Source organism: Polypterus senegalus, chromosome 12 (genome assembly GCF_016835505.1).
Source record: "Polypterus senegalus isolate Bchr_013 chromosome 12, ASM1683550v1, whole genome shotgun sequence".
Lineage (NCBI taxonomy): Eukaryota > Metazoa > Chordata > Cladistia > Polypteriformes > Polypteridae > Polypterus > Polypterus senegalus.
Window position 1 is genome coordinate 5,440,302 of NC_053165.1, and position 25,924 is coordinate 5,466,225.

Sequence of the window (25,924 nt, forward strand, 5' to 3'; positions counted from 1 at the left end):
ATTCTTTCCCGTCGTTCAACAATTGCGATTCTAAGCGGACACCTCCCATTTTTTAAAATGTGTGTCCTGTTACACTGCCACTCCTTGACTCTGTCGTGAACTCCTACCCAGAGTGTTTTTACCCCAAGCGCCCGGCGTTGTTTCAGGACCCTGGTCAGTTCCTAGCCGCCCTGCACTTATTCTCTCGGTGTTTTGTAGGAAGTAGCAACACGAAGTGGCCATCGATTGCATTGACGGATCTCAGCAGGAAGCGCTGGCGAGTGAATGAGCCGAGATTCTGTAAATGTTTTACTCACACAATGGCTCCCCCCTCCGCCCCTTCTCTCTTTGAAAGTCGCCGCCGGTGAGTGGAGAGTTAAACTAGAGGGCACACGTAAGCAGTGGCGCTTGCGGGGAAGAGAGAGAGAGAGAGAGAGAGAGAGAGAGAGCGAGCTCTGCTGATGTGCAGACAGCTACACCGGGTACTTTGACACTGAGCGTCCTGTGAATTCGCATCCTTTCTGTATTTCCAAAGGAAACAGCCATCTGGAAGGCTTTGCCTGTCCATTCATTTCCTTTTTTATGTGAACATTTCTACCGATTTCCTTTCCCTCCATCTTTCGAAGAAACGCTCTCACAATTGCTTTGTAATCCGTCGATTCTCGTCTCGTCTGCAGTTGCACACCAAACAGGAGCACCGGCTTTCTTTGTGATCTCCTATCCATTTTGTCGGAAATAATCCGCTAGCCTAACCACTCCAGAGAAACAAAATGTTGGACCCTTCGTCCAGTGAAGAGGAATCAGATGAGACCGTGGAAGTAGAAAGCAAAGAAGTGATGGCCCCTCAGGCCGGAGCTCGCCTGTCCCCGAGCCGGACTAGCGAGAGCTCCGGCGGGTTGCAGCCCAGCAGTCGGAGCAGCAGCGTCCGGCCGTCGAGCCCCAGCCCCTCAGTGGTGAGTGAAAAAGAAAAAGAAGAAATGGAGAAATTGCAAAAGGAAGAAGAAGAGCGAAAGAAGAAATTACAATTGTATGTCTTTGTGATGAGATGTATTGCCTACCCTTTTAATGCTAAGCAGCCGACAGACATGGCGAGGAGGCAGCAAAAGGTAAGCGGAATGTTATTTTAAGGGAAAGGGGGGATATAGGGTTCACGCTGTTATTCGGGGCGTGCATCCTCAAAATTAACACGATCTGCTATGGTCAGAGCAGCAGGCAAACTACGGTGAAATTAAAACATGACGAGAGCCTGGCAACTGCTTTCACAATGTGCTCCAATAGACGCGGTATGTGAACCTGTGTGATCAGAAGCTGCAGATACGCATTTGAACTCCAAGGCGTATTAAACCCCGCCGCTGCAGCCGAATAACTGCAAAAGTTGTTTTGATAATCGAGATGTCAGCCTGTGCCGGAGAAGGGGTTTATGCTTGTGTCACAACAACTGGCCCGAGGTTTCCTAAAATAAACAGATATAACAGCGAACAACACGTTGTCCATTGTTAAGAATCGGTGTCATACACGAGTTAGCTGCGCAGGTGGTACGCATTCACAAAAATAAACGGAACATCACTTTACGGTTGTCAGGCCTAGAACGAAGAGTCGTTCACATTATTATTATGGTGATGTGATGGACTGGCTTCCTTTCCAGGTTGTGTTATCTCCTTAAGCTGCGGCCAGTAGCGTCGGGTCTGGGCGAACAAAACGTTAACGCCTTTTATTATGAATGTTCATTGTGGTGATTACTCTGTCCTTGTCGATAATAATGGTTTTAGTATTGTAACAATGACTATACGATTGATCGATAGATAGACGCAGGCAGTGTGGCGTAGTGATTAAAGCTTTGGACCTCAAACCCTGAGGCTGTAGATTAAAGTCCCGCTAATGACACTGTGTGACAATGAACAAATCATCTCACCTTGGAAAAAAACAAAAGAAATGCAACCAACTGCTTCTCTCAAATTTTCTAAGTCGTATTAGGTAAAGTAACAATATAGAATGCACTATATAATACATAGATAGGGAAAAAGGTGTATAATAGATAGCAGGTTATTGATTCTTGAAATTCACTTTTATTAAAATTGTGCTTAGTACTACGACTACTCTCTCAGTCCCAACACACTTTGCACTAAATCTCAAGGTGCAGTCAAAGGAAATATACATAAAAATAAAACACAAAGTGACTTCTTCAGTAGACACACAACAGGCGCTGCTAGACACAAGCCCATATGTAAACACTGGGACTAGTACTACAACACGGGCATCTAAGACGTCTAAGGTTGTCATTTTCAAATACTCTCCTTTTACGGGTTGTAACTGTTCACGAGATAGACAGCCTGAATATTAAATGAGAAAGAATACAACTGTTCAGTTTCAGTTCAAAGAATGCTGTATTTTAATAGCAATAAATATGTCCATTTGATTTTGAATTTGTATCACTGTATCGTTAAATACGCCTCACAACTTGACGCTGAGTAAAAGTTATTGTCAGTCATGATGATGCCAATAATGATTTCTCTTTAGTAATTTACTCCGTTTACTAAATACTATTGTTATTGTTGCTGTTTTACGAAGTCGATCGCAGGATTTGCCGCAAGACGGGTCAGCCAGAGTGGACCTGTAAATGTGTCACCGACCCCAGCTGATGGATGGCCGGCCAGCTTTCCGTTGTCAGCGCAGCTGCTTTTTACGACGTGCCGCAGCTGTAGGCCGCAGTTTCAGCACCACGTGAGCGGTTAGCGCCCATGATGACACGGAGTCCGCGCGCTTCGTAAGCGTATATGGGCCGTTCGTTCCTCGCGAAGGGGACTCGTCCCGAAGGTGTCGTTAGTGAGCACAAGAGTCACTGTAAAGAAACAGGCAAAGTGAAGTCTTGGTTGAGCTTTGTACTTCAAACCCTGAAGTTGTGGGTTCAAATCCCGCTGCTGACATTGTGTGACCATGAGCAAGTCGCTTCACCACCTGTTTGTGCTCCAGTTGGAAAAAAAAACAACGGCATCTCAAATGTTGTAATCGTCTTCGATAAAGACGTCAGCCAGACCAGAAGTAATAATAAAGAAGGCTTTTACTTAATAGTACACACACACTGTCCATATTGATATGGTCTCAAATAGACGGGACTCTGTAGCCCGTGTCTGGTTCAATATGCGTTATATTTTGGTAACAGTTCACCTCTCTCTGTGGAAACTCAACAGTATTCAGTCTTCTTATATTTGTAATTCGATCTCTTGCGTCCTGTGTTGGCTGGGATTGGCTCCAGCAGACCCCGTGACCCTGTGTTCGGATTCAACGGGTTGGAAAATGGATGGCTGGATCTCTAAAAGATCCGTGAACCCTTTCACTAATGAGTCTTGTTCACATAAAAAAAACGGATTGATTCATATTCCACAAAAATGTAGTTAAAGAAAAATAAGGTCATTTGAATGAATGTATTTCAGTACAGTGTCCTTCACAATAGATGTAATTTCAATTTCACACGTAGTGAATGTGCATTTCTCATTCTATCTTTTTGGATTTTATTCAGCTAATAAATCGCATCACAATAACAGAAACATAACTGTAACTGAGATATTTGTATTTAAAATGTAAGTCACTCAGATTTAACACCCTCCAGTGAGTACCCAATATGTGACATCAAGGGTTTTAAGCACAGGCTTATTATAGAACAGCATTAATTAGTTCTTTGACATATTCGGGAAAAAAAAAAAAACTTTGACCCATGCCTTATATAGAAGATGTCATTTGGTTTAGGTACTAATCACTTTCCCACTGAGTGAGGCAGTTTGGGCTGTAGGGTTTCCTGTTCATTTAGATAAGTCTGTCTCAACCCCATTATGAACACACTCCTTATGTGTAGAATCATCGGAAAAATTTCTGCAAGTGACATGGCCTGGTCTTATATTTGTAGTCTGAGATGTGCAGGATGAACAAAAGTTGACAGTTCTGTTCCGTGTGGTGCTCCAGTGCTGCTCACACAGTCCTTAAGGTTCGCAAACTGCCATCTGCCAGATTATTAGTCCATTAGAGGACACGATAGACTCATCCACCTGAACATGCCCGCACTTACTCTTTAACAGGGGGTACATGATATTGGACATGTCATTTATACCATCTCTTGTGACTCAAAGACATATATCAGCCAGACATAGAAATGGCATAGTATGCCAAAGATTGCTGAAGTGAGCCAGCTTCACCCTCACTGCCACATCAGCTAAACAGACAAACAATGGCTCCATTAAGGGTGTTTCACAGACTGCAGTCTGTTGATCACCAAGTCCAGGACACCTCAGGCTAAATATCTCTGAGTTTACCTCTTAGCAAGGATTTCTGGATGGTACTAATAGACTGGAGAAATAAAAAAACAAACATTACCCTTATGGTGCAGACAGCTTTTTTCAGGTGGAAATAAGCCTCGTGGAGCAGAAAGATAATTACATCTTCCACTCCAATCTTCATCTGATTGGCAAACTGTAGTGGGTCCAGGTGGTCTACCACAAGAGAATGTAATTTAGAATATCACAATAGATTTTTCCCATGTTATTCTATCTGTTGTTTTCTCCAAATAATGTTATTTAATAGTTTGGAGTAATTGTAAATCTAACCCTATTTGACAAAGAAGCACATAGTTTTCTCTGACTGGCTTAACTGTGGGGCATTCCCCAAAACAGATGACCTGGAGAGACTGGTGCTTGATGGCTGGCCTTGTTCACAGTTTGGATCTATCCATGATAGCTTTTTAGATAATGTGAGACAAAATATGTGGTGCACAATAGGATGTTGAATTAAGCCTTGTTTTGCAGAGACTGAAGGAGAACGACTCATGTCGATGATTAAATTCCATTCCTTACCCTAGGTACTCATTGAAAGGATCCAATTTCATGGTGTTCAGGATTTCTGAGTCCTGCAGTGTAATCTGGGAATGTGGATACTCACACACACACAATTAATGGATTACGCTTACAGTTACATAAAAAGAAAGAGACAAAAATCAGGACACGGCAAACTGCATTTCTAAGAGGGCGAGTAGCTTGCTCCTCAGATTTAAAACTGTTTATTCACTTATTTCATCTTTATTTTCCTGCATTGCTCACACTCTGTCTCTATGAATGAGTCCCTTAATTTGACTGGGCTCCAATTGCAAAAATTAAACAATTGGAAAATTAAATTATTGATCTCCATTTGAAATACACATTTATGGAAAGGAATGATTAAAAAAGCAAGGCTGTTTATTCATTCAGGTTTTCCTCTGGAAACTCAAGGTTTTCCACCCACATTCCAAACATGCACACATTACATTAGACAACAAATCTCAGCTGACTCCGTGTGAGTGAGTGTGTATGCCCTACACAGACTGGCACCACATCCAAGACTGCGTCCTGACTTGCACCCAATGCTGCTGGGATAGGCTCCAGCTCCATGTGAGCCTGAATAAGATTAACAAGGCAGAAAATAGACAGGCAGATGGATGGATGTCTGTTTGACACTTAATCTGTTTTCCTCAGCGTTATGTAAGCAGTGCTTAGACATCTTTAGACGAATGTTTGTCACCTTAAGGTGGTCACCGTTCATTAGATTCACCACATATTACACTAATGGTGCTTAAACTTACCACATACAAGACTAAAGGCCTTTTCATTTACCACATACTACACTAATGGTCATTAGATGTGCCATATAACATTGCTATTAAATTTGCCATATTGCATATAGTACTGGTCAATGAATTTAAATTATTATACTGTTGGTCACTAGATTGGCAGGATTGCTCATTAAAGTTCCTAAACTATACTATTGGTCATGCAGTTCACCGTATTAGTTATTAAAGATACCATAATGTGCTATTGGTGACTAGATTTACCATATTCATCAATAAAGTTAGATTTACCACATATTACATTATTGTTCATTAAATTTGCCATGTGTAGTATCACTGGTCATTAAACTTACAGTTTTGGTCATTATTGTGTCCACACTATACTAACAGATTTACCACAGGCTGTACTACTGGCCATAGTTCTAATCCTGCTGGTTAATGTCAACGTTGTGGCCTGGTGTGTGCTACATACATACGTTAGAAAATGGATGGATGGCTGCATTGGTGCCACATTCTGCACTTTCCAACTGGCTTTCTACTTTAGGCAAACCCGATTATAAAATTTGTGCTTTAATGTTAAAAAAAAATCACAGGCACACACATGTATATAAACTTAAAAGTGATTATGGTGACACCGTGTTCCCTTATTCACAAATTTAATTTTGTTTGTGGTTCCTTCCTTATGTTCAATATCAAATGACATGGATTTTTTCATCCATTTTCCCCAAAACCCAAAGATGTGCTTGTCAGTTTAATTGACAATTACTTTTGTATAGCGCTTTTAACAGAGTCCTATGACAAGTTTTCAGGTAAAATGCAAATATAACACTTCTAAATGCATACATTGTACATATAAATGCAGAGATTTCTTAAAACACACAGAACACAAAGTAGAATCTGATTAATATACATGGAAGGCCATAACATCTGTCCATTAATTTGTTGAAAATCAAGGAGAGTAAAGTTGAGAGGAATTGTCCCCGGAGTGGATGTGAGTGAGCCATGCGATGGCCTGGTGACCTGCCCTGTTCACTGCTGTTTCCCGCATGGTCCTCTGGGGTGCCAGGTTGAGCTTTGGACCCCTCTGATGCTGAACTGGATTAAGTGGATTCGAGACTGACATCACAATTTAATTTCTATCTAAGACTCCCCGACATTGTCCAAAATAATAAGTCAAAGTTTGTACAAACTTTTTATTAATAAATATAAAATAATATACTTGCAATTGCACACACATGCTGGTTTTTGTGATCCCCATTGTGTTTTCATTTGTCTTCCTTGACATATTCAAGACTAAGCCTTCACAATGCTAGACGTGCACATGGGGTGGCGCAGTGCTTAGCCCTGTTGCCTCGTGGATGCTCTGTCCTGGGTTCAATTCTCCTGCCTGTGTGAAGTGTGAATGTGGGGCACTTTTCTTTCATTCTCACACCCAATTGGGCCAGGAGTCTCCAATTAAGCCAGGGGTTTCCAGATGGTGGTAAATCTCACTTACTCAGGGGGTACATTTACTTAGGAATGCTGAAGTCACAAAGATCTCAATTACTTCCCAAAGACGACCCAAGACTTGCTATTTCAACAATTGCGCCAAGGATATCCAAAATGGTAGGTGAAAAATCAGAACAAGCGTCTCAGTGATTGATGCTTTTCATTCTGGTATACCAACATCTGCTCATCATTGGCTGGTTTTAAATAAGTGAGATGACATTATTATTATTACCGTTATTTGAACTTAAAATAAAAATGCTAAAAACTGTATCTTAAAATTTCCCCCTTCTCGATTCCTTTATTATGGTAGAAGTATAAACTCAAATTACTGAACAAAACAGGGTGAGGGTAAATTTACTTTTGAAAAGCTGTCACGGGATAAACTGGGAAAAAAAAAGTTGGGAAACCCCTCAATTAAGTCATATTGTAGGGGAAAAATATGAGAAAAAATGACACAAGGAGAATCTGCAAACTCCACACCAACAGCGAGGCCAAAACCTGGTACACATAAGGCCAGGTTTATACTTCACGCGACATAACGCATGCTCCAACAGACGCTACTGCTACGCAAGCATTGTACTGTTTATACCTGTGCGCGTACTTTACGCAAATCTGGAAGATTCCATCAGGTGGCAGTGCGAGATATCATCACGGTGAGAAAACATTCGGCTTCGCTGTGTCGTGAATTGCCTGAAGCATCTATTAAATTCCGAGGATACCTTGCCACAATATTTCTGAAAAGGATGTTTAATAATTACAGCCATCAATCCAGGGATGTGTCCATTTCAAGCAAGCAAGCATCGGGTGCGAGAAAGAAACAAAATCCCTGGACAGGGCATCAGCTCATCACAAGGTGAACATAAGCATACACATACACTAGCGTCACTTTAGCATCACCAAATCCCCAAAACTTCATGTCTTTAGAAGGAAACCAGAGCCCACTGTGGAAACCCACCAGGAAAACATGCAAACTGCAAAATGCTACCGCTCTGCCACTGTGCCACCACAACATGTGTAATTATTATCAGTATTCATTATTTAAATGAGCCAAACAACTTATCTGTAAAATGTAACACACACACTTTAATGCATTTCATCATTGAAAATGATATCAAGTATAAATCTAAGGATTCTAAATGTGCAGAGAGCTGGAATATCATACATGTAACGTGCTGTCAGGTCAGGAGGAAGACCCAGAAGCAGGCAGCGATTAACAACTGGGTCGGTTTTAAGATGACGTTTATGACGGTCTACTTTAATGAGAAAGTAAACTACGAGGTTAAAGTGGACATTTCAAGATTAAAGCCAAAAGTTCCACTTTAATCACCAAATACACCTTTTTTTTTTTTTTGCTGTGGCTCAAATACCCCGCCGTACATTCTGATGAGATGGCACAGTAGATGGTATGTGAGACCTTCAAAATGTATCATGTTGGGGAATGCTTGAATATAAAAGCACCACGAATGCATTTGTATGTCAGCATTTTGCTTCATCACATCGAACCATTCATCAAACATGGAAGCACACACATCGATCCCAGAGGATCTGCAGAACGGCTTTCTGTCACATGTTGATAGTAAAGAGAGACTCTGACATCACATTCCGACTTTTATCACACTGCACCCCCTGACTTTTTGCTGGTACTGCAACTCGCGCACACATCCCGTTAATTTTTGAGGACGTGTCAAATGAAAGCTGGGAATGCGTGGCAGCCATGATGCTTGCGCATTCTGAGCGTGAAGTATAAACGAGCCCTAAGCAACATGCAAACTCAACACCAATGGTAGGACTCGATCAATAAGTCTATGGATGGGTGGATAGATGGATGGACATATTTTTGAGGGATTGTACTGGTCTAGGAGCACCAATATCCCTGAATCATTCTGGGTTTTCTTGGAATGTCTTAGATTAAAATCATCCATCCTTCCATTCATCCATTGTCTTAGCCTTATGAATGTTGACAAAGGGCAGGAGTCACACTTGCACAGGATTTTTCAAACAGCCCTCATTTATTAATTCTTTTCCTTTCATTTCTAGTGCCATTTTGGTGTCTTGTATGTTTAATTAGAAAACGGGCACCTTTTTTGTCTACTTTCTTTCACTTTAATTAGCATTTCTTTCTGTTCCAGCAAATTCTCTCAGTCTTTCCATCTGCTGGGTGGCTACCACTCTCACTGATTCCTCACCTTCTTAAGTGGTCTCCAAAGCAGCCAAATAGCACCATGTGACCATGAAAGTTGTGGAAGTCTCCTTCCAATTCTATGCCTTCTTTAAGCTGTGCCTGCTTGATAGGGTCTGCCTTGTTTCCAGTCACCTTACTCCTGTCGTGTGACTTGTAGTTTGTCTGTTGGGAGTTGTGGGTAATCCTGGGTAACCTGAATGGCCAATAGTACCTATCAGAACAGATGTATGTGCTATGAAAGAAATATCTAGAAATGCAACAGAGGGGAAGATTTGAGGACTCAAATGGGGCCCCAGTTTATTGATAGCGGGGCTGAATCTGTCTCCATTGAGAGAACTGGTAAAGGGTGTCCGATGAGCACCTCCAAAGTGTGCATCCCCCCTCAGTTTCTTCACACCCCAATCTGCCCCTTCTGCCTCCTGTAATCGTATTAGCCTCAGAATGGTGCACTTGGTTATGTGAAATGAATGGCTGACTGATTGCTGCTTCTCTAAGACATCAGACTCCTAAATGAAAGTGGCTGGCAGCTTCATTTCATATGGTGCCTTTACTGTGCATCCGGAAAGTATTCACAGCGCATCACTTTTTCCACATTTTTTTATGTCACAGCTTTATTCCAAAATGGATTAAATTAATTTTTTTCCTCAGAATTCTACACACAACACCCCATAATGACAACGTGAAAAAAGTTAAATACTTGAGATTTTTGCAAATTTATTAAAATTAAAAAAACTGAGAAAGCACATGTACATAAGTATTCACAGCCTTTGCCATGAAGCTCCAAACTGAGCTCAGGTGCCTCCTGTTTCCCCTGATCATCCTTGAGATGTTTCTGCAGCTTCATTGGAGTCCACCTGTGGTCAATTCAGTTGATGTGACCTGATTTGGAAAGGCACACACCTGTATATAGAAGGTCCCACAGTTGACAGTTCATGTCAGAGCACAAACCAAATATGAAGTCAAAGGAATTGTCTGTAGACCTCCAAGACAGGATTGTCTCGAGGCACAAATCTGGGGAAGGTTATAGAGAAATGTCTGCTGCTTTGAAGGTCCCAATGAGCACAGTGGCCTCCATCATCCGTAAGTGGAAGAAGTTCGAAACCACCAGGACTCTTCCTAGAGCTGACCGGCCATCTAAACTGAGCGATTGGGGGAGAAGGGCCTTAGTCAGGGAGGTGACCAAGAACCCGATGGTCACTCTGTCAGAGCTCCAGAGGTCCCCTGTGGAGAGAGGAGAACCTTCCAGAAGGACAACCATCTCTGCAGCAATCCACCAATCAGGCCTGTATGGTAGAGTGGTCAGACGGAAGCCACTCCTTAGTAAAAGGCACATGGCAGCCCACCTGGAGTTTGTCAAAAGGCACCTGAAGGACTCTCAGACCATGAGAAACAAAATTCTCTGGTCTGATGAGACAAAGATTGAACTCTTTGGTGTGAACGCCAGGCGTCATGTTTAGAGGAAACCAGATCGGATGGGGAGCATCTGTAATCTGCCATCTTCAGGTCTCTCCACACACATTCTAAGTCTGGGCTTTGGCTGGGCCATTCAAGAAGACTCAGACACTTGTCCCAAAGCTGACCCAGCCTTGTTTTAGCTGTCTGCTTTGGGTCATTGTCATACTGAAAGGCAAACCGACACCTCAGTTTAGAGCAGGTTATCTTCAAAGACCTCTCTGTACTTTGCTGCTTTCATCATTCAACATGATGCTGCCACCACCATGCTTCACTGTAGGGATGGTATTAAGCAGGTGATGAGCAGTGCCTGGTCTTCTTCTTGAGACATAGTGCTTGGAGTTCTGCTCAAAGAGTTTCGATTCTTGCCTCCTCATGCTTTGAACTGTGATATGCCTTATAGTCAAGAGTAGCTTCCATAACACTAGTCTACCATAAATACCTGATTTATGGAGGGATGCTGAGAAAGTCATCCCTTGGACAGGTTCTCCAACCTCCCTGACTAAGGCCCTTTTGTCCCTTGCTTACTTTGTTTGGGCGGATATCCAACTCTAGGAAGAGTCCCTGTGGTTTCAGACTTCTTCCATTTCTCAATTCTTGAGGCCACTGTTCTCCTGGGAATACTCAAAGCTTTAAAAATGACTTCATTCCCTTGTCCTAATCTATGCCTAACCACAATGTAATCAAAGAGGTTTCCGGAAAGTTCCTTGGACTTCAGGTCTTGATTTTTGTCCTGAGATGCAGTGTGAATTGTGTGACCATATATACACACAAGTACACATGTGCCTTTCTAAACTGTGACAGGCACCTGAGCACAATTTGGAGTGCCACAGCAAAGATGCTGAATATTTGTAGGAATGACAGATTTTAATTTTTGAATCTGTAAACCTTTCCACTATGTCATTATGGGTTATTGAATGTAGATTGATGGGCAAAAAACAGTCAACTTATCTGTTTAAAATTAAACCTACAGCACAATAAAGTGTGCAGGAAGTGAGCACTTTTGAATCCACCTGTAATTCACATATATTAGCAGACAGGTGTCAATATTTCACCACTTAGAAAATAGGCACCCTATTAACACCCCGTCTGGTGTGTTTAATCACTCATCATATACCAGCCATGGGCGTCCAGCAAGTCTTCACTCTGTCCAGCGCGGTCCATGGACCTTGAAGTGCCCGGTCGTGCCGCTTGCTGCTGCTCTAAATACCGATCGTCTGTTTATATTTAGCCCGGTGCACACGATGCAGTTACGGCGGGCACACTGCTGCTATTGTTAGATTCGCGGATTTTGACGACGGAGCTCCGCAGGATCACTCGGGTTATTTTTATCCTGTCCTCCGTGCGCTTGCTGCCAATTACACGGATTTACCTGGCGCTTGTGTTCTGACCTCCCCGCGGACTCGCGCAGCCACGCAGGTCGTCAGGAGACTGCTAGAAGAAAACTGCAGCTGACTAAGACGTTTACACGAGCGACAGATTTGTAAGCGCAGGTCCCGATTATTTTAATGCCACGCTTTAAGAAAGTCATTTGTTTTAGCGTTCGGTAGCGCCATGATCCTTCTTTCTCTGCTGTCTAATCTTTCCTTTCAAGAACGTGCTGCTCGTATTTTTCTGCTTGGCATTTTCACATGATGATGCTAAAGCCGCGTGCCACTGGGCGCCTGGGTCCAAATAAACGCGCTGACTGACCGTTGTGGTCAGTAGTCACTGCTATTACCCCGTCATCTGGAAGACACAGACATTCACGTTTCATGTCATTTCATTTTGTGATCCCTTATTGCTTATCGTAGCTGCATAGAACGTTGTCGTTCTTAATCTCGAAATAAAAGGAGGCGCTCGATGTCCTTGCTCCAGGCTCAGTGTCATTCAGCGGAGAACCGGTGCTCTGCGATTTTTTGTCGCCTTATCACATTTTGTTGCCGTGTGTGTTAAACAGAGAGCTGACAGATCGGCCTTCCTTATCAGATTTTGCTGCCTTCACAGACGTAAACGAAAAAACGTGCAGGGACGGGATTAAAAAAAAAAAGAAAAATAAGGATAGAAACGGCTGGAAGTGTACGCATGGAAATAATACTGGCACCCAAAATGGCATTTGTGAACTATGACTTGAAATATTTCCTCTGTGACAGTTTAAATATGTCTAAAATAAATTCACGCCGTTTACGGACCACTGTATACAACCACATGAAATCTTCTAAAATAATTGGTGTTAATGTTAAAATACATCGAAAGTGAGTGTTTAAAAACTTTAGAAGGAATTTTAATAACAAAACAAAACAACAAAAATTAAATAAACTCTGCAAGACTTTTAGGTATCAAACCGGACGCTATACATAAAAAAAAAACATTAACCGCATCAATAAATAGTGGGGTGATGTTTAAAGCTAGAAGTTTCTGTAAAAAAAAATGAAATGGCAATCGTAGGAGAAGTCATAACCACAAAATGTTGCAAATTGATTTTTCGCTAATCACATATTTATGTTGTATACTTTTTTACTTTCTCGTATACAAAGTGTAGGGAAAGTATTGGAATCTTCCAAAATTCCATTTCGAGATTTTGATTAATCCTCCCTGAGTCTGAAAATACCATTTTTGGAATTATGTCTGTGTGTGTGTGTAAACACGATAACTTGAGTACGCTTTCACTTAGGTCAACCACATTTTGCTTACAAGTATTAGGTACACAACGTGGATTTCTATCAAGCTTTGGGCTATTTCTGCTAACTGGTAGTGGTACTTTACCTTATATTCATGCAGCTCCAGAGTCCGATTTATTCAACTTTACTTTTATAAAAATTGTTCCATAGAACATTAATTTGTGTTGTTGTTGATGGCTCTTTAAAAAAATATAATCATTGTCTTGCGGTTTACTCCTCAAATATCCATCCTCATATCTGAGTATACGAGAAAGTCGAGGGGAGGCCTCTCACGGTTTTTTTTACACTTACAAATGTTCCAACATGGGTGGAGGCGCTAGTGGGGGCTGGGGCTTTCGCGATTTCACAATGCTGTATACAAACACGTTAACACTATTAACACACAACAACTCTAAAGAATAAAACGCCACATATCCAGCCTTCAAATCCACTCGCATAGATAATGAGACTCTTTAAACAGCACCCCGTGCCCTGGTTGGAGCGTACTGTTATGTCACAATGCACTTTGACACTGCTTGCACATCTGACAACTCGACTGAATAAGAAAACCCTAAACAGCCACTCAAGTTGTATTTTATTTCTGCACCTCAGTGATATGTGGATGGCCCTATGTGGACATAGACTGTGTCTGCTTACCTGGCACGTTTCCTTTTTTTCAACGTCTTCATGCATTTTGTATTGATATGATGAGTAATATCTCCATGGAACACGGACTATCTGTCTGCACATCTGGCATACTAGTTTGTTGTTCTCGGAACCAAACATCTCTGCTTTCAGACATTCCACTTCTCTCTGAAGTTCTTCATTCAATAAACACAAATGTGCAGTTGTATTGATGGATTAAGGATGTGACTAAAGCAAGCCATCTCAGAACTGAACTTCGCGCCTTGATATTGCGCACGCGCACCTTCCAGGTGGTTTGGCGTGCGGAGCGTGAAGACAAGTAGGGTTACCAGACACTCTACAGGCCAATCACAGTCAAAATCCTGCAAATGGTTAGTCCATGTCCCAAGGCAGGCTGCAAACATCCGTGGATGTCACTCCTCTGAATGGTGAATTGGTACTTATTTTGCATGATAGAGTGGGGCCATGCAGTCAAATTTCAAGGGTTAATTTTCCTAAATAGAAGTCTGGCAAACGGCACAAGCTACAAAGCAATCTTCAAATAAATAAAATACATGGTAGAAAAAATATGACAAAAGCATATGGAGTTAGATTTTAACTTGCACCTACGAAATGCACTCAAAATGTAACTTATGCTTAGAAAATGTGTGGTACTCGGGCACAGACTTTTGGCAGTTAATATTTAACTCCATAAAAGCCCACTTCGCTATATCTTTTGGATTTTTTAAGGTGAAACAACATAGCAGAAAGCTTAATGTCATTTCCATGATAAAGAGGAAAGAAGGTAAAGAGGTGCAACGTTTCAGCCTTTTATTTTTTGTTCTTTATTTCGCCTTATACAATTTCTCGTATTAGGAATTTGTTAGTTTTTCACATACCCCTTGGGGTCAGAGCGCAGGGTCAGCCATTGTACAGCGCCCCGGGAGCAATTAAAGGTTAAGGGTCTTGCTCAAGGGCCCAGCAGAGTAGGATCTCTTTTGGAAGTGACAGGGATTCGAACCGGCAACTTTATGGATACCAGTACAGATCCTTAGCCTCAGAGCCACGACTCTGCCTTATCGCATGTGTCATCAAAACTTCAGGTCTCTTCCATTCTTTTCTATTCAACTTGGAAATAACCTTTAATTTTGTTGCCTTAAGAGAAATGTATGACACAGTTAAAAGCCAGGCAACATGTCATGGTGAAATACAGCACATTTTGTTCACACTAGAATCACCCTTTTAAAAATGTGCTGCCAGTTTAATGCTATGTGACTGTCTTTAACCTTCGTATTTTCTCCAAGAACAGAAGTGATCCATTGTTTACATCAGGAATATCTTCCTGCATCCTCCAAAACATTTTTTTCCTGTGCATTTCTTTTATTATATTTCTGTTCTCCCCGCTTGTTTACAATACATGGTCCAATAATAGTATAGTTTTTGTACAGCAGTTATTCCAACTCTGCATTCATTTTTTGGACATCCATTAGTGCTGTCAATAGGCTGGAATGAAAATTAGGCTGTTTCATAGGTTAAAGTGGCAGGGAAATAAATACAGACATTTTCATCTTTACAAAATCACGGGCAATTTCAGTAAAAATAGCACAAAATGAAGGGTCACGCCTAAGCTATTTTTTACACGCATGCTGCAGTTAAAAGTGGCCCAACTGGGCCTGAAACCAACTAAACTGGCAACTACGGCTCAAACAGACAGAGACTACAGGAGTGGGTGTGGCTTATGGACTATCTGGTGCTTGCGCTTTTACTGATTTCGCACACAGATTGGGCACTGCCCGTCGACAGAAAGGTGAGGTGGTGCAGACGACTAAGACTGCAGGAGAACTCTGGGAAATGGACTGCGTGTTGGAGCACAGGGGAAAGAGAACAACATGCTGCTTCGAATTCAAGTCACCTCAAAAGGACACACCATTACAGTTCCAAACTGTCATCCACTCAGTCCCTGCTGCAGTGGATAAGGAATATGTGAACATGGTACGAAAGACAAAAAACTGGAACAGCCCAGGTTTGTTATCAATTTATATGACAGCTGATCAAATGGAAAGAAACTAAACAACAAACAAAAACGGGACTGAAAAGTATGAAGTAAATGCTATATAGCACAGTGACTGCAGAAAAAAAATGACAGGCTTAGTCACTTATAGCATAACGTAACGTAAACTATGTTAATGTGAGTGTAAAGTGAGCTAGTTGTTCACTAGGGATTTAGTCCAAACGAGGCACATTACCTGCATTGTGAGGGAGAGTCAGTTACAGCACTACGGCTACGTGTTGCGATTCCCCAACGGTGATCCGGCTCACAGGACCCTCATTTTTGAGAACTTGAGCAGCTGGACCAGGCCAAGGGGATGCCCACATAACACCAGGCTGTGGCAAATAGTTGGTCATTTCTGGGGGGTAGGACTGGGCCGCCTGTCTTCCTGGGGGGGTTGCCAACCAGGACCCTGAGCTGTTACCAGTGTATGCTCCCCAACCTGACCTGACGCGATCAGCCCATTCATCCGGTCCTTTCTTGGTCTTGACAGCCATTTCCGACATTTGATACAAAACTCTATTTCATATATTATGGTCAAATGGCAAAATATGCCATTTATTGGACTGGTTTCCAGTGCCTTTGGGTGGGTTTTGAACTGTCTTTGGGCTGGGAATTTTTGAAGGACCTGGAAAACGTTTTTTACAAACTGCTCATTAACTGATAAAAGAGTCATGTTTAAAATATAGGACAAACAGGGATTAAAAAAATAAATAAATTAGGACACCAAAATTGGGCAAGAAATACATGATTGCCCCTGGAAACACACGTCATCTGACAACTCTCACCAACATTTATAATGGAGATAACAGCAAATATGAAAGATAGAAAACCAACAAAACAAATATAAAATGTTGCAAATCCCAGAATAGAAACTGAAAACATCTTTGGCTTATCACATTTTTCTACCAGAAGGTGCGTTAGCATTTAATCCAAAATTGGAAAGTCTGTCATATCACAGTAATGAAAAATGCTTGAAATATCATGAAGAAGGTGTCTTAGTAGTTGTAAATGGCAGAGAGTGCAATGGATAGTCAATAACTGGAAGACATTAACGTACTAAATACTAATGAAAGGAAGCAAAGCACAGGAAAACAATAACATGTCTCTCATATGGGCAGCATCTAGTACGTACATCCAAAACATTCAAACTACAGCAGGGACTGTAGCAATCCACAAATAAATGCACTGGAAATGCTGGATGGATTCTTTAACTTCTACTATCTGGGGAAATTGAAAATGAAAATAAAGAATACAAACCGGATGTGCGTAAGCACACGGCACCTTCTAATTAGAAAATGGTGACAACAGAAGCACAGGATTATTTGATGGCCACCAAAATAGGAGAGAATATCAGTGTGCTGAGGATGGGTGCTACTGTGTCTAATTTTCCTACCATCACAGGGCACAGTTAAGGAAATTTGGAGTCGTCTGTCAACCTAACAGACAGGCAGAATCTCAGCCATTAAATGAACAGAGAGCACATTTGAGGAACAAGACCCCTTCACGGGATATACACAGTGCATTCACAAAGTATTCAGGCCCCTTCAATCTTTTCACATTTTGTTGTGCTACAGTCATTTCAGTTCAAGTTCTTCTTCATCAAGCAACACTCAATGCCTCAGAATGACAAAGTGAAAAAACGATTTAAAAATTATTTGCAAATTTATTAAAAACGATCTGCATCTATTAAACACAGTTGTGTTTCATTACTCTGTTTACTTATTTGCTTGCTCTTTTGGCAGTTCACTTTACTTCAGGTTTGGCCCTTGAGTGACAAACCACATGTGCTCAATAAGAAAGATTTACACGTCTTTGGTGTTTTGGTGCCGACAATAAAATTTATGAATACAATCTAAAAATGCTGGCGTGGGAGGAATATCTTGAAAATGAAAAGTGAAGCATTTTTACATGTATCCATGTTAGTTTGGACTGAGCTTCAGTGCATGCATTCAATTAGAAGAAAGTGGATAGACAAGAATTACTTATTGAAGAACCTCTGCCCTTTTCTGCAGATTTTCCCAAATTGTCTTTATTGCTAATCCATGTGAAAGCTTCTTACTTAGTGGTTTGACGGGATGATTTTTCAACGCCATGATGTTAATTTGTTCGATTTCTTTTTCTCTATTACGCAAAGTGGGCCAGTCACCTTGATTTATGTGTGTTAACTGGTGTCAGATGTAAAGAAGCAGGTTTAAGGAGTGCTTTTTAAACAGCAAAAATATTTGTTTGTGGTTGGATGGCCTGGTGGTGCAGTGCTTAGCGCTGTTACCTCATGAATCCAGCAGCCTAAGTTCAAATCACATGCCTGGTCTTTGTCCATGTGGAGTTTATATGTCATCCTCATGTCACTACAGATTTGTTCTATGAATTCCAGATTTGCTTATACATCCCATTTAACCTGGCATGGATGAGTGTGTATTGTGATGGACAGGCTCTCCATCCAGGGTATGGAGGACTAGCCTATCTTGTTCCCAGTGCTGCCATGATGGTCTCCTCCAACCCCAAGATACTATAATTAAATCACATTTGAAAATTTTGGCTACTGTTGAAAGAGCCCATTCCTCCATTGCCTCTGAATCAGTCTCAAAAAGTTTGACAACTGATTGGACAACTGATTACTGGTGGTACTCATTTTATGGCGATACAGTTATATTCAAGTAAACAGTGTGGAGGACGGTGGTCCCATGAACCTTCACGAAAAGGTGCCAGTACACACTGACTGGTATGCTACGAAAACATGCAGGATATCTATGTTCAAAGTGGTAGTAGTGCTGGTACTGCATACCCACATCAAGGACTGTATGGACACAAAACTGTGTGGATGGGTTTGAAAATGGAATAGCAAGAAAGACATCCACCAAAATTATGTTCCAGTTCAGATTTGGTTGATATACATTGTGCAAGATGTGAAAGGTGCAATACAAATATAACATTGTCAAACTCATTTACTCATATACAGCCAGAGCCTATTGTGGCAGCATAGGCACAAGGCAGGAAACAGCCATGGACCAGGTGCTAGTTCATCACAGGGCCCAGTCAAACAAGGGCCTCCTTAGAACTGCATGCATGTCTTTGGGGATGTGGGAGAAAGATTGGAGACACAGGGAGAACAAGCAGACAAGGAAAGGGACCTGAACCCAGGACTCCAGTAGTGTCGTTAACCACCATGCCATCTTCCCACCAAACAATGTGACCAGTCCTCATCACTGCCAGGTCTCTACTCATTTTACACCCTCAATTTCTGCTGCCTCACCTATGGCATGATGCTCTATTAGCCATCTTGTGGCATATTTCAGCCACAGATCAAAGTCAGCAAACCTCAGAAGTTGCCGGCCTCTCTCCGCAGAGAGGTCGGTTTTATCTTGATGAATGGCAGTTGCAGTTAATGCTGCACTTGAGGTTGGAAAAGCAGCCACAGTACAACAGGTAAATTCATTAAAGACATTTCATTTGATACCTGCGTGGCACATCTGAGCCTGCAAAGAAGGAATCCGATGACCCCAACCAGTGCAGACAACACACAACATGCAGTATCCCCTTGTGCAGGATTAACCGGGCCCTTCTACCCTTATTTTATCATCAGTCATGAATTTATATAGGGAGCTGAAGGTGGCACACAGGGTGTCTGTCACAATACAGTGCATTCAGAAAGTATCCAGACCTCTTTACTTTTTGCACACTTTATTATTGCATTATGGATTTAACTTTAAATGGACAAATATACCCTTTTTGTGTATCGATCTACACTTAATAAGCCATAATGACAAAGTGGAAACATGTTTTCAGAAGAATTTCCACGTTTATTAAAAGTGAAAAACTAAAACCTCTCATTCCTGGAAGCATTCAGACCCAAAATTCAGTATTTTGTAAAAGCCCCTTTGGCAGCAATTCCAGCTTCGAGTCTTCTTATCTCAGTCTTTACAAGCTTTAAATACCTGAATTTTCTCTGTTTACCCCATTTATCCTAGTAGATCCTCTCAAGCTCCCTTAGATTGCATGGGAAGCTTCTGTAAAGCGCCATCTTCAGGTCTCTCCACACATGTTCTGTGGGACTTCAGTCTGGGCTTTGTTTGGGCCACTCGAGGACAGTGCCAGACTTGTTCCAAAGACAATCCAGCATTGTCTTTATTTACTATTTAATTCTGATATATTCTGTGGTGTTCTCTTGTGTTTGTGGGTGTGGCCCAATTAGGCAGGACCACTGTAATTTCACTGCTGAATGTCCGCCCTTGGCCTCTGGATTCTGAGGCAGTGGGTGAATCCTTTAGTGGTTCATTGACGTTCACTTAGTGCATACATTTGTTAAGTACTGATTTTGCTGGTTTCTGTATTTTTCCTTCTGTTTTGTGGATTTTGTTTATTGGATTGCAATTCTGAACTTGTTTGCTTTGGGCTGCTTTATTTTCCCTGCATTTATACTGTATATACAGACTGAGATTTTTTAACTCTTTTGAGACCCTCCCCAATGGGGTGACATGCCAAAACACGATTGATGCGTATGTTGAGGGCTGCTTGTCCATCGCCAAGGCACCGTCTCCTTGTGCAACGTGTCTGTCGCCCAATAGGTGATACAGGGAACATCATACCTTGGGCACTGACCTAGCCCCAGCCCTGCCTGTCTGTATAGAGTGGTAGCTCCCACTTCAATAAACAACATTGCTGTTCTTGTTCCGAGTTGAATACCTTAAGTCCTTAGATTCAACCTCGTCTTCTGAGTGCAAGACAGTGACTCTCATGTCTATATACTGTGGAACCTCAGTTCACGTGAACCAAAGTAATTTCCCCCATAGGATAGTTTGTAAATACAATTAATTCATTCCAGACCGTACAAACTGTATGTAAATATATTTTTTTTAAAGTTTTTTAAGCACAAATATAGTTAATCACACCATAGAATGCACAGCGTAATAGTAAACTAAATGTAAAAGCATTGAATAACAGAGAAAACTAATACTGCAAGAGTTTACACTATAGCGCTACGAACCGCTCGCTAAAAACACTTTTTTTAATGAGTTTTAAGCACAGGGAAAAATGAACATTTGAAAAATCCGTAATTTAATAAACCACCAAGAAAAGTAACATTGCAACAATGCATGCTATGAACCGATTGCTGTAAACAGAAGTGAAGTGGAGGTTAAAATCCAATAGAAAAAAGTCTTCATTAAACACGAGGTTAAAACAATGCTCGGATCTGTCTCTTTAAAAACAAGCCTGGTGCATTCTTTAACTGCCTTCTCTGCCTAATGCATCCAGCCGTCTCTCTCTCTCTCGTGTGTGTGTATATGTATGTCTGTCTGTCTCTCTCTCTGCACAGGGAATTCACAGTGAGACTGAACATGTGCGGAAATCATCCGCACGCAAAAACCGAAAGGGAAACTTGGCTTGTTTGTATACTGAGTGTGTGGTCATGAACGGATGCAAACGTTTGGCGAACGTTTTAGTCGTAAACCAATTTGTGCGTGTTCCGAGATGTTCATGAACCGAGGTTCCACTATATATATATATATATATATATATATATATATACACACACACATGTCCACATAATTTTAGAATTTTTTCTTTGGTCTTATCCTCCCTATCCAAACGTTCCTCTCTCTAGAAGGGCAATTATTGCAATTCTGCCGTGTTTTTGGGACATTAAAGTACTATATACAGGTATATTGGTCTTTTGAAGCCAAAAATCTCTTCTAGGCCTGTGTAAGCTGAATCCAGCCAATTGAGTACTTGGGTCAGGCTGCCTTAGATGAGATCTTTTCTGGGCAGGTTAGGAAAGGTCCTGTCCTGTTTTCATTTACTTTTCAGAGGCTTCATGCTATTTTTGCTGTTAGAGCTCAATGTGAAAACACAATAACCCTGGATGAAAAGCCATAACAGTAATTCCAAATTAACACAAAGTACAATCTGTACTTCAAAACATTCAAAAATCATTACACAAAATACAATAAAAAAAAAAAATTCCACATGTTGTGCTAAGATGAAGTCGCTGAACTCAAAATGGCCCCTGCCTCTCCTTTAATGCTTGAATGAAACATTTATTCATTCATCTAAGTTCCACTAACCAGTCACAGGTGTACTCTGGAAATACTGGGGTCCTTCGGACAGGATACCTCTTCATCACAGGATATTCTAGGCCAGTTAAAATTCACCAGTCATCCACCCTGCACAAGAACTTGCTCCTCCACGCTGTGCACAATCTGAATCCAGGACAGAAGAGCTGTGAGCCAGTAGCAGTACAATGACTTGGCCAGCAGGACAATTTTCACCTTTTAGCATTAACTGTGTTACTGCCTCTTCTTTTCATTCCAGCTTGGACACTGCAGGGATCTTCAGCCTGAGTGACCAAGCTGCACCATATGGCCCACTTTCTACACTCAGGCACCTGTGCCACACAATGTAATGGTGATGTGGTAAAGGCTGGCACAATGGACAGACCCCTAGATGCATGGGGAAGGTCATCTAATGGGTGTACTGGTCACTGGCTCCTTGGTGCCGCCTGGTTGATTGTGTAGTGTAGTCAGTAGGATTCTTCTTGACAAATGCCTGTTTTTTTACATGGACTTTCATGCATGTTGTCAGGCTCGCTTCATTTGCTTAGAGTATTTCTGAGATGCTGGTGTGTGGGCTGAGTTTGCTGCAGGACTTCTTCTTTCCCGTTGCTGCCTGCTAAGCTTGTTTAAGCAGAAACGGCACATAACACAGCTGTCTTGTCTTTTCTGGCACATCTTTGCAATATCTCCTTGGTCCGACTCCCCTCCTTCCTGTGATGTGACCATGAATCTGTGGAAAACAGCATGGAGTGATGTGGCCTGCTCACATCATGCCACCTTTCTTGTTCCAGAATTGCTGCTTGAGAATAAACAGAGGCAATCTGTTGAGTGGGAATTGTACATCTGGAAGTATGTGTGTGTAAATGAATCTGTTCCTTTGAAATGATACCGCCACCATTTATGTATGCACTCAATATGGACACTTTAAAGCAAGATCTGCCTAGCTGCTTATATTATACATGCACTTGGCCAGAAGATGGATGCTCAGCTACACGTTCACTTATTCCATGAAGGTATTTCATCATGCAATGCAATTGTCAGCCTCAGGTACTCCTGAAGTACAAGTGGAGTTTTTCCATAATCTCCTCTACCTCCTGTCTCAGTTGGGTATAAGCAGTGAGTTCCTTTTGTCTGGCGGCACCTAAAGCTACTTTGGGATGTGAGCCCAATGATGTATGAGGCAGGAACCGTGGAGGTAGTCCTGCCAAATCAAAGGAATATTCCAGAAGTTTAGGAGACTGTATGACAGTAGGGCTAAGACATTGACCTTAAAGTGCAAGGGTTCTGGACAGATCTCAAGTCATGAAACCTGCAGTTATATTAAACAATTATTTTTGTATAATTTTATATAGTGCCTTTGCATAGTGAACTGCAGGGAGTCAGCCTAGCTTCTGTGTTAATGACAAACAGAAAATTCTATAAGTTAAGAACTAGCAGGTAAATGATTTACTAATTGACATCAGTAAAGTTGGCTATAAAACTTGTCATTTTATATAGCACCTTTCAAAAGTGAAGACCATCTCTTAAGCCTTTTAATAGTACAAATTGCCATGCGTATTTTTAATAATTGGAGCATTCCAGAGTTAAGTGATTTGTGTGGTGTGACACAGTAAGCCAGTGGTGGCAATTAAACCAGTGATCTTGAAATTGTATATAGCGCCTTTCCAGAATGAAACCCTTTTTATGGGACATTTACCAACGCAGAGATGTAGTATAATTGTTAGTGGTATTTTATAGAACTGTCACACTGCAGTCACAGATGGAGGTCCACTCTCAATTCAATGCCGTTAATTCTCCAGAAACTTCAGCACACATCCTGGCCTTCACAGTCACGTCAGGGCCTATGGGAGGAGGAAAAAACTGAAAAAGGTTTGTGGGTCTACTTCATAAACTGAGAAAGACCAATATTAAAGTATATAACTAGAGCATGAAAAAGTGAAGTGATATGCTCAGGGTCTCACTGTAAACCAGTGCCATGTGGCAATTAAACCAGGAGTCCTGAGATTTTATACAGCACCTTTCCACAGTCAACACCATGTCCACGGAGTGCCAGAGAGTGAAGTTATTTTCCTCAGGGGGTCACAGATGAGAGCAGCAATACTGTGATGTTATTTAGCACCTTTCCACAGTAAACACCACACTCTGGTGATCTGCAAAGACGTATTAGTGATAAGTGTATGAATTTCTAGGTGCAGCCAGGGTGTTGTGGGGGTCCAGTATGGTGGACTCAGGATTGGGTCACTGCTTTTTGCAGATGATGTTGTCCTGTTTACTTCATCAGGCCGTGATCTTCAACTCTCTCTTGAATCGGTTAGCAGCTGAGTGTGAAGTGGCTGGGATGGGAATCAGCACCTCCAAATCCGAGACCATGGTCCTCAGCTGGAAAAGGGTAGAGTGCCCTCTCAGGGTTGGGGGAGAGATCCTGCCCAAGTGGAGGAGTTCAGGTATCTCAGGGTCTTGTTCATGAGTGAGGGAAGAATGGAGCGTGAGATCGACAGGCGGATCGGTGCGACGACCGCAGTGATACGGGCTCTGCATCGGTCTGTCGTGGTGAAAAAGGAGCTGAGCCGTAAGGCAAAGCTCTCAATTTACCAGTCGACCTACGTTCCTACTCTCACCTATGGTAAGGAGCTATGGGTAGTGACCGAAAGAACGAGATCGCGAATACAAGTGGCTGAAATGAGTTTCCTCTGCAGGGTGTCTGGGCTTTCCCTTAAAGACAGGGTGAGAAGCTCAGTCATCCGGGAGGGGCTCAGAGTAGAGCCGCTACTCCTCCGAATCAAGAGGAGACAGATGAGGTGGATCGGGCATCTGATCAGGATGCCTCCTGGACGCCTACTTGGCAAGGTGTTCTGGGCACGTCCAACCGGGAGGAGGCCCCGGGGTAGACCCAGGACACACTGGAGCGACTATGTTTCCCGGCTGGCCTGTGAACGCCTCAGGATTCCCCTGGAAGAAGTGGCCGGGAAGAGGGAAGTCTGGGCATCTCTGCTCAAGCTGCTGCCCCCGCGACCCGAACTCGGATAAGCGGAAGAGGATGGATGGATGGTATTGTCCATAACTAGAGGAATGGTAAATGAAATTAAGTAATGCTCTTATTATTGAGGTACCTGGGAGTTGAGTTACTTGCTCAGGGTCACATTGTAAATCAGTGGTGCTGATTTTATATAGCAGCTTTTGATTAATCAGGTAACAGGTGACATTATACTAAATCCTTCTCAGAAACCCATGATAGCAGCACCTTGGTAAACTCTTCTTTTGCTTTGAACCCCAAGTTGTCCTAATCAGAACTTCACGGCCCACAAAGGTCAAATGGTCAGATACAGTGGAGCACAGACACCTAGACGCTGCTACCCTTTCTGAGAGAACATAGAAGACAAACATGGGGCACGGGAGCCCAAAATCAACTCCACTCTAAATCCAACAATGCTCTCACCCTGGATTGTCCACTTCCTGGAGACCAATGGCGGTGTATGAGACTTGTTATGGGGGCTTATGGAGGACATATGAGGGGGCCCATCTACCAGCAAGGGATGAATTACAGGGCTAAAAAAGAGCGATGTGAAGTAAAAGGCCCCCCATTCACACATTATGGGTTAAATCTCACATAAACGAGCCACTTGAATGTTGAGAGAAATGGAAAGTTTTCCATCCGTTCTTTGTGAGTCCAGCTGCAAATATAAAAGCTCAAATTTTGAAGAAGCAGCTGTGCACCAAAAAAGTGAGAAAAGAACAAATGAAGGGAAATTCATCAGAGATGCAGGACCACACTATTACTGCAGGACCCCAGAAACATTTAGATGTGTTCAGTGGGATTAATGGAGGGGCTTCATTACTGAGAGGGAGCTAAAACATGAGGTCATCGTAGTC

At 42.0% G+C, this 25,924-nt stretch overlaps 1 protein-coding gene across 16 annotated transcripts in view; it reads left to right on the forward strand.

Annotated features, from left to right (window-relative positions):
• Positions 1-416: 416 nt before the first annotated feature.
• The window catches only part of cadpsa (Ca2+-dependent activator protein for secretion a), a 364,578-nt gene continuing 339,070 nt past the window's right edge, over positions 417-25,924 (forward strand). For 12 of the 16 annotated variants that reach the window (XM_039771426.1, XM_039771431.1, XM_039771437.1 and 9 more), the window contains exon 1: positions 417-1,085. In XM_039771426.1, the coding sequence (XP_039627360.1) occupies positions 750-1,085 (336 nt within the window). In that variant the 5' untranslated portion in view covers positions 417-749. The remainder of the gene's footprint in view (positions 1,086-25,924) is intronic. The other 4 variants (XM_039771432.1, XM_039771434.1, XM_039771436.1 and 1 more) reach the window with 1 other exon arrangement.